Source organism: Gambusia affinis, linkage group LG13 (genome assembly GCF_019740435.1).
Source record: "Gambusia affinis linkage group LG13, SWU_Gaff_1.0, whole genome shotgun sequence".
NCBI classification, from domain to species: domain Eukaryota; kingdom Metazoa; phylum Chordata; class Actinopteri; order Cyprinodontiformes; family Poeciliidae; genus Gambusia; species Gambusia affinis.
Genome location: NC_057880.1, coordinates 25,736,129 through 25,745,202, shown reverse-complemented (window position 1 = coordinate 25,745,202; position 9,074 = coordinate 25,736,129). Strand labels below are relative to the sequence as shown.

The 9,074-nt window shown below is 40.9% G+C and overlaps 1 protein-coding gene across 1 annotated transcript in view; it reads left to right on the top strand.

Moving 5' to 3' along the window:
• The first annotated feature begins 4,780 nt into the window (after positions 1-4,780).
• Positions 4,781-9,074, top strand: part of LOC122842371 (sialic acid-binding Ig-like lectin 9) — a 5,157-nt gene continuing 863 nt past the window's right edge. The window contains exons 1-9 of the mRNA XM_044136169.1: positions 4,781-4,881; positions 5,153-5,201; positions 5,467-5,660; positions 6,149-6,245; positions 6,407-6,790; positions 7,848-8,150; positions 8,220-8,474; positions 8,574-8,609; positions 8,772-8,856. Coding sequence (XP_043992104.1) covers positions 5,643-5,660; positions 6,149-6,245; positions 6,407-6,790; positions 7,848-8,150; positions 8,220-8,474; positions 8,574-8,609; positions 8,772-8,856 — 1,178 coding nt within the window. The 5' untranslated portion in view covers positions 4,781-4,881; positions 5,153-5,201; positions 5,467-5,642. The remainder of the gene's footprint in view (positions 4,882-5,152; positions 5,202-5,466; positions 5,661-6,148; positions 6,246-6,406; positions 6,791-7,847; positions 8,151-8,219; positions 8,475-8,573; positions 8,610-8,771; positions 8,857-9,074) is intronic.

Genomic DNA, 9,074 nt, shown 5'->3' with positions numbered 1-9,074 from the left:
ATGCAAAACCAATAAGTGGGAGGTGGATGTGCAGATAAAAGGGAAACTGCTGAAGTTCAAACTTGACACTGGGGCAGATGTAACTGCCATTTCTGAAAGTGACCTGAAAGACTTGTACCCGGGGGCACAAAGGCCTGTTCTCCATGAGCCAGAGAAACCCTTGCTGGGTCCAGGAAAGATACAGCTGGGGGTAGTAGGCTATGCAAAAATGCAGCTGACTTACAAAGCCAAGCAGACGGAGGAGAAGGTTTATGTGGTCAGAAACCTGGACACACCTTTACTCGGGTTACCAGCCATTATTGCCTTGGGCATACTTATTCGAGTTGACAGTGTCACTATGGACTCTTTAAAGACAACCTACCCAAAACTTTGTAAGGGCCTAGGCGACATCCAACGACCTTACCATATCAAGCTCAAGCCTAATGCTGTACCATTCTCTTTAAAGACACCACGGAGAATCCCTCTGCCTCTGATGGAAAAGGTGAAGGAGGAGCTCCAGCGGATGGAAGAGATGGGGGTCATCAGGCGTGTTGAAGAGCCTACAGATTGGTGCGCTGGCATCGCTGTCGTCCCCAAAGAAGAACAGCCAGCGACTACGCCTGTGTGTGGACTTCACAGGCTTGAACCAGTATGTGTGCCGCGAGAAGTACGTCCTGCCAGCAGTCGATCAGAGCCTAGGGATGCTAGCTGGAGCCAGAGTCTTCAGTAAACTAGACGCAAACATGGGTTTCTGGCAGATTCCCTTAGCAGAGGAGTCAGCGAAACTCACAACATTTATAACACCTTTCGGACGGTACCATTTCCAGCGTCTTCCGTTTGGAATCAACTCTGCGCCAGAACACTTCCAGCGTGTAATGGCAGAGGTCATAGACGGACTGGACGGGGTAGTCTGCCACATCGATGACCTGCTGGTGTGTGGAAAAGACCAAGAGCAGCACGACGTTCGTCTACATGCCCTGCTGAAAAGCTCGAGCAAGCAGGGGTAACTCTGAACACAGACAAGTGCGAGCTCTCCAGGAGTGAAGTGGTCTTCCTCGGGCATGTCATCACCGCATCAGGTATCAGGCCCGATCCGGAGAAGATAAAGGCTATCAGGGACATGAAAGAGCCTATGAACGTGAGCGAGTTGAGGAGCTTCCTGGGGATGGTAAACCAGATGGGAAAATTCATACCCCAGCTGGCAGAGAAAGACAAAGCTCTCCGTGACCTCCTCTCAAAGAAAAACTGCTGGCTGTGGGGTGTGGACCAGGCAGAGGCTTTTAAGGTGCTGAAAGAGGCACTAACCTCTCCACCGGTCCTGGCCATGTATGACACGAACAGGGACACCAAAGTATCAGCAGACGCTTCATCGTATGGACTGGGGGGCGTGCTCCTCCAGAAATGGGACAGTGAGTGGAGGCCGGTAGCTTACGCATCTCGCTCACTTTCACCCACCGAGCAACGCCAACGCAAGAAGTCGAAAAGGAAGCCCTGGGCCTAACCTGGGCATGTGAGCGCTTCCGGGACTTTTTGTTAGGAAAGCACTTCTGCCTAGAGACTGACCATAAACCTCTCCTTTGCTTACTAGGTGCACAAGCACTCGACCTGTTGCCACCAAGGATACAGCGTTTCCGAATGAGGCTCATGCGCTACTCCTATGACATTGTGCATGTTCCGGGGAAGTCACTCTGGACTGCCGACACGTTGTCACGGTCACCAGTACAGAAACAAATGACCGCAAATGACACTGAACTAATGGAGAGCACAAACATTTATGTGGACTGCATTGTCAACAATTTACCTGTCAGTCCCACATTTATGGACACACTCAAGGCACAGCTGGAGGCTGACAGCGTATGCTCTCGTGTCATGAAAATGTGTGCAGACGGATGGCCAGAGCACGCAAAGCAGGAACCGCTTCTGAAACATTTTTGGCCTGAGCAGGCCACACTCACAGTTCAAGATGGACTGTTGCTGAAGGATACACGCCTGGTCATTCCAGCAGCAATGCGGAACGATGTGCTAAACAGGCTGCACGAGGGTCATCAAGGGGTCGTGAAGTGCAAAGCACGTGCCCGATCCAGACCGTGTGGTGGCCTGGGCTCGGACAACAAATCACAGAGATGGTGCTCAGATGTAGAACGTGCCTGCAAGAGCGCCGCAATCACAGTGAGCCACTCATGCCATCAGAATGCCCTGGGCGTCCGTGGCAAAAGCTGGGGGCCGACCTTTTTGAGCTGGGGGGGAAAACCTATCTCCTTGTGGTTGATTACTTCTCCAGATATGTCGAGCTTGCCCTGTTGTCACACACAAAATGCAAGGATGTGATTACCCATCTAAAATCAATGTTTGCTAGGCATGGCATCCCAGAGAGTTTCATGTCTGACAATGGACCTCAATTTTCCGGTCAAGCATTCGCTTCTTTTGCCGCAGCATATGGGTTCAAACACCTTACCAGTAGTCCCAAATTCCCACGTAGCAATGGCGAGGCTGAGCGAGCTGTGCAGACAATGAAAAGTCTTCTGAAGAAGGCAACCGACCAGACATGGCTCTTCTTGCATACAGAGCCACTCCTCTTCAGAACGGATACAGCCCAGCACAGTTGCTCATGGGTCGACGCCTCCGCACCACAGTGCCGACACATCCCTCTGAGCTACAACCTGCGCTGCCTGACCGCAGCTCGCTGTTTCAGAAAGAAAGGGAGAAGAGGATGACAGATGCTGCAAACTTCAACAGGCGTCATCGTGCGAAGCCACTCAGGAGCCTGTCATCAGGTCAGGATGTGTGGATAACTGACACACAAACACCAGGGACAGTGATCCAGAGTCACACCTCTCCGAGATCTTACCTTGTGGATGCGCCACATGGAGTGGTAAGACGAAACCGCATGCATCTTATACCACTCCAGTCTCCAGCACAAGATGAGGGTGGACAGCAGCAACAGGAGCCACTGCCAGTCCTAGAGCAGGATCATGCACCACCTGCTGTGGGGTCTCCTGTGCACTCTCCGGGGGTTTCTATTCCCAGAACAACCAGGTCTGGGAGAGTGATTAAACAGCCCACTAGACTGAACTTATAAGTTAAATCAAAAAAAAAAAAAAAGATTTTGTTAATGTTCAGGATGTGCTAAAATGTTGTTTTACAATGTACCAGTTACAGGGGACATATATACTACAGAAAATAAGTTTGTAAATGTTGTATTTGGAAGAGAAGCAGAAGTATTTGTTTAACAGGCTTCGTTTAACCTTGTTCTCTTCCACAGGTTATGATGGACTTTTAAAAAAAGAAAAAAATGGGAGATGTGGTGTATCTGAATACAGTGCATTAAGGGTTAATGCTTTACGCAGGTTACGTTAGAGAAAGTATAGTAGACCAATAGGATTGTGGGGATGTGTGACGTAGGACGTGTTTCATTGTAGCAATAAAGTGAGGTTATCGTCAAGACACAGTTGGTCCGCGCTGATTTATTTTCTCCCTAAAATAGGAGATACGACACTTATTAACCCTGAAAGTTTAGTCTTCAGAGGTTTGCAGTTGTGACGTACCTGAATGATGGATTCAATAGTGTTCCAAGAGATGTTCAAAGCTTGGGAAATCTTTTTATATCCTAAGACTGTTTTGAAACTCTCCACAACTTTCTCCCCGACCTGTCTGGTGTGCTCCTTGGACATCATGATGCTGTTTGCTCCCCAATAATCTCTTAACCAAACTTTTAGGTGTCACAGAGCAGCTGAATTTGTACTGAGAATAGATTTTACAATGGGTTGCCAATGGTTGCAGTCAGAGAAATTTTGCCACTGTCAAAACAGTGCATCTGTAAGTTTTGTTACGTTGACAGTATTTTTAATCGGCCATTGACCAAGTTTAATTAAAACTAACAAAAATTAAATTGAGAAAACATTTTCATTAACTGTAATAAAAAATAGTAAATAACTATGAACAATAACTACAACATATTTTTACTCAAGCAAAATTATAAAGAAACCATGCAAAACATTTCTCAAGTTAGGGTGAAAAAATATTTTTCAAAAAATCTACTCAAGTACTAAAGTAACTGACCAAAACATCAATACAACATAAAGTTATATTAAATATTTGAGTTTTATAGACCGAATTTAAAATAATTCATGTAATATATATACAAAATAAGAAAATCCGGCAAAAGAAACATTTTTCAAAATAATTTTTTAAAATAAAATTTATGAAGCTTTTGTGTTTCAAATGTGTTTCCTAATTTCTGATGTTTTAAAATGAGATTAACTTTAATCCTGTGAAAAGCTCATATTTACTGAGGCCCAGCATCAAGACAAAGAGCCTAATCAGGGGGGCCAAGTTATTTTCTGATGCAGAAATGAGACGGTTTAAAAACATGGTGACATTCTGGGACTTGAGCCATTTTCGACATTTGAAACCCCAAAAGTCAAAAATATTCGCCTTTTGAAACTCAGAAATTTCCTAATTTTTTCCAGAGGCTATCGTTATTTAGCTTAAATTTACATCCTTTTTTAAATGCTTATTTTGGCCATCATAAATGTCATCTTTTGCAACAGCTGGGAATTAAGCTGTCCACTGTAAAAAAAAAAAAAAAAAAAAAGAAGCTGCACATTATAAGTTGTGTTCTATATGTTCTATATGTTTAATTATTGCATCCTGTTTGTTTTGTAGTTTTGACAAATCCAGGAGTGGAAAGTGTAACTGGGTTTCATTTAAACATTATCATAGATCTGGAGTTTGTTAAAATTGGTTCAAATTAATTTTGGTTCGTTAAAAAGCTATTTTCTCCTGACATTTAGGGTTATGTTATGTTTTGCTCTAGATTGATGGTTACCATAGCAACCACCAACAGTCAGCTCGTCCCCCTTTTCTGTTACCATCTCCAGCTGTGGTATGTCTTACGACCAGGTCTGTATTTGCTTTACAAATGTTATATTTTAACATATATTTTAGACAGATCTAATTAGATGCAAGGTTTTAGTTTTTGCAATGTTTCCATAATTAGCAGTTTGAGAACTGTTAATTACGGAAACAGTTTTTAACTGTTTCCGTAATTAATGTTGTGTATTTTAGCTGTTTTTAATTCTACACCAACTATCTGCTAACTGTTCATTTGTAACCATTGATATGCAGTAGGAGCTGTCTGGGGTTATTGATTCTATTTTTATTTATTGTGTAGGGGCAGAAGCTGCTGGACTGACCTTAAACTTCACTTTTTCTCTTGTTAGGTATGTTTTAAATTTTGATGCAAAGTAATGTTTAAGTTACAAATTGTGTGATGGTCTTTGTGTGGGTTATGTGTGATTATATTTCCTGTACAAAAAACATATAGTAATTAATGTTTATGTCAAAGATCAGATTAGTTATGTGGATTAATGATTTACATTTATGTCAAATGCAATACGATCACATTTAGTTGTGTTGCTGTTTGTACCTTTGGGGCAGAAGCTGCTGGACTGATGTTAACCACCAATTTGAATTTTCTCTTGTTAGAATAAATAGTGTGAGCCTTAATGTGCCTGTTGTGAGGTCGAGTTACTGGACTGGAGACAAACACCTGGACAGACTCAGAATCCGACAGAACAATGACTTCCTGTTTCGAACAAACCAAGCAGGAAGTGAAGCTCTTTTAACCAGAGTAGTTGTGAGTTTGGTTTGCTGATGAGCAGATGAAGATCGTAATCTTAGTAAGATTAATTGTTATTCTACTAAGTTTGTTCATTTATTGTTAATGCCAGAACTTTGATGTTTTTATTTTTCTGTCTTACATACATTTAAAAAAAAACCATCCCAAATAATGTTCTAAAAAATTAAAATGCGTAATTAATAATAATCTTTGGGTTGAAATGTCAAAGAAATTCTACAAAAAAAACTCAAATTTGTAGACTGATCTCAAAAACTTTCTGGGGAAAATATCATGCTTTGAAAAGATAAAAATTTTGACTTTTCAAACAAAATTTCCAAAAGTCAAAAGTTTTTGACTTTTGAAACTCAGAAATTTCCGAATTTTTTCTAGAAGAATTCTGAGATTAATCTCAGTTGTGGTGGAAATTTGCTCCTGTTTTTGGCTCTAGTGCTCTACTGTATTTCTCTGTAATGTAATTTGATATTTTAATTAATTATCTGCCATTATTTACGCTGAACTCTAACTTTTTGCTCATGTTGTCTCTGTGAGCTGATGGAGGGACGTGGAAGTGTGACGGCCACCCTGTCTGAGGACATGCTGACGGTGCTGACAGTCAACTTGTTACTGAGTGTCTCATTTCTTTCAGGTGAGCTGTTTGTTTTCTCACATTGAGTCATAAAGCCTCAAGTAACGGATCCTGTTCTTGTTTAAAGACTCTGCAGCTCTGATGGAGTTTATGGATCAGGAAGGTTTTTCTTCAGGCACATTTTGCTCCACGTTGTCCTCATATTTCCGTTGCTTTTACAGGAAGACTGACTGGATGTGAAGAAGACAAAGGCCTCATCTTCACTGCACCTAGAGAGATCGAGGCACTGAGTGGAGCCTGTTTGCAAATCCCTTGTAGCTTTACAGTGAAACCACAGCATAAGTTCAATCCTGGGAGAAAAACATTTGGAGTTTGGTTAAAACCTGGAGCCCCATTTCTCAACAGTCCAGAAAACGTGGTTTACAACAGCAGTCAGCTGAAAAACAAATATGACATGAGCATTACTGGAAACCTGACGGAGAAGAACTGCACCACTGTGTTTTATAACATAAACTCAGCACAAGCAGACAAATACTTCTTCAGGATTGAGAACGGGCCGTTCAAAATAAGCGCTTTTTGTAAGGGTGTTAATGTAAACGTTAGAGGTGAGAGCATTTTGTTTTTATTTGTCTCTAATATTAATGTTGAAGACAAAATTAATTACGAAGCATCTTTGGTGTAAAACAACAAACTCCATTGCTAAGCCTTAACGAGTTTCCATTACAAATATGCGCAAAATTTTGTCACTATTCTGAGGTGTTTTCATTAAATAAGAAATTAAATCTATATGAAACGTGAATAAGTTTGTTCCTGCGATATTTCATAAAAACTCTTGCCGCGCCATCACTTTTCTACTACTTCCTGTTGTCTTCTAATTTGTGACTTGTGCCAGCAGCAACATTGTTGATCATGTGGTCTGAAAAAAGTGCTTCAGTTGCAGTTTTGTGAAATTACTACTTCATATTAGAGCCATTGTAGAAGGAAATACATTTCCACCAAAAACTCACACATTTTCAGATTAATATCTGACTTGGAAATTTCTTTTGAGTTTTGAACGTTAAAACTCTTTGACTTTTTAAAAAATTTTGAGTTTTATAAAAAAAAAAAAAAATTACCTTTAGAAACTTAGAAGTTTTTTCTGGAAGATGTTTGAGATTAATTAAACAATTTCTGAGCGTTTTGGCTGAAATTGACTTCTTTTCTTTCTGTCCATAACAGCCCTAATACGCCATTGTATGAAATAAACAAACTTTGATATGATCAAACAATCCACCCCATCTAAGCACCAAAGCTTTTTATCGAAAAATGACAGTTTATTTATTTTAAATTGTTGTGTTTCCATTTATTTTCAAAATGTCAAATTGCACAGTTATATGCTCAATGGAAACATTGAGCATATAACTCAATGGAAACATTGAGCATATACAATGTGAAGTTAAACATCTGCTGTAGGATCATCAACAGGATCAGAGTCCAGATTTAAAGGCATCAGTTTGTCAACACAAAGTGAACGTTTTACCTAACTTAAGTTTTCAATGTGTCCTTCATTTTTCACCATTCTCCATTTTTTATGCTCCACATGTTGAGTAAATCTGCTGTATCTCACTTTGAGAAATGTGTGTGTGTGTGTGTGTGCGTGTGTGTGTGTGTGTGAAAATACAGATTCTGCTTGGAGACCCAGGATTGAAATCTCAGGTGACATGAAGGAGATGAACTCTGTCAGTATAACGTGTTCAGCTCTCACTCCCTGTCCACAATCACCTCCTACACTCACCTGGAACCTCGAATCAGACCACAGCAGACTGACAGAGAAGAACACGGACGGAACGTTTACAGCTAAAATCCAGAAGAACATCACGCTGTCAGACACACATGATGGATTCAACATCACCTGCTTCGTCATATATCCTGTGGATGGAGGGAAATACAAGTTCGCAAAGGCAGAAGAGACGCTCAGTGTTTCGTGTAAGTGACCCAGTCAGAATATCAGCTGGTTCTCGTCAGTAAACTGAACGTGTGTCACATTTTCCACAGATGCTCCCAAAAATACTTCAGTTTCCATCCGTTTGTCAGAAAATGGTTGGGTGAACATGACGTGCTCCAGCAGCGCCAAACCTCCCGTCAGCCTCTTCACCTGGTTCAGGAACAGCACAAATGGAAAAATGCAAGTAGCCAAAGGAGACGTTTATGGACTCAATATCACTGAGGAGGGGATTTATCACTGTGTGGCCACCAACGATCTTGGTAATCAGACATCTCCAGAGGTTCATCTTACTGGTCCACAAAAAGGTAATCAGAGAAACATGGAAGGTGGTTAGTGTGCCTGAATGCTACAGTAAAAGCAGATTTAAACAGCCTGACCGATTCAGTCTTTGTTTTTCCTTTCAGGGAACATGGAGGATGATGAACTTTCTGAAAGAAAAGGTATTCTGCTGGTTCACTGAAAGATTTTCTTTCCTCAATTTTTCCAGTCATGAGCTACTTTATTTTATAACTCTGTGGCTATAAAGTGGTGGGGTATGAAATATATAAACTCTAAAGATATCTTGCATGTCTTTGGTTTTTTTCCACATCTTATATTCCCAGGAATCATAAATACTCCAGTTAAGACTTCACTTGTGTCAGCATTAGGAGTTTTTGCACTTGGCTGCCTGATCAAAATCTTCATGTGGTGAGTATGAGAATGTGAGTTTATGCATCCATAAACTATTTCCAGCACTGCAATTAATCTCTTTCCTAAAAACTCTGTACACAAATACAACATTATTAACAATATTATGCTAAAACAAACAAAAACAAAAAACCAAACCCAGCCCTCATCTATTTTCCCCTTAATCAACAGTTTAAAATCCAATGAATTCTGTTGAGAGGACCCAGGAATATCCTCAG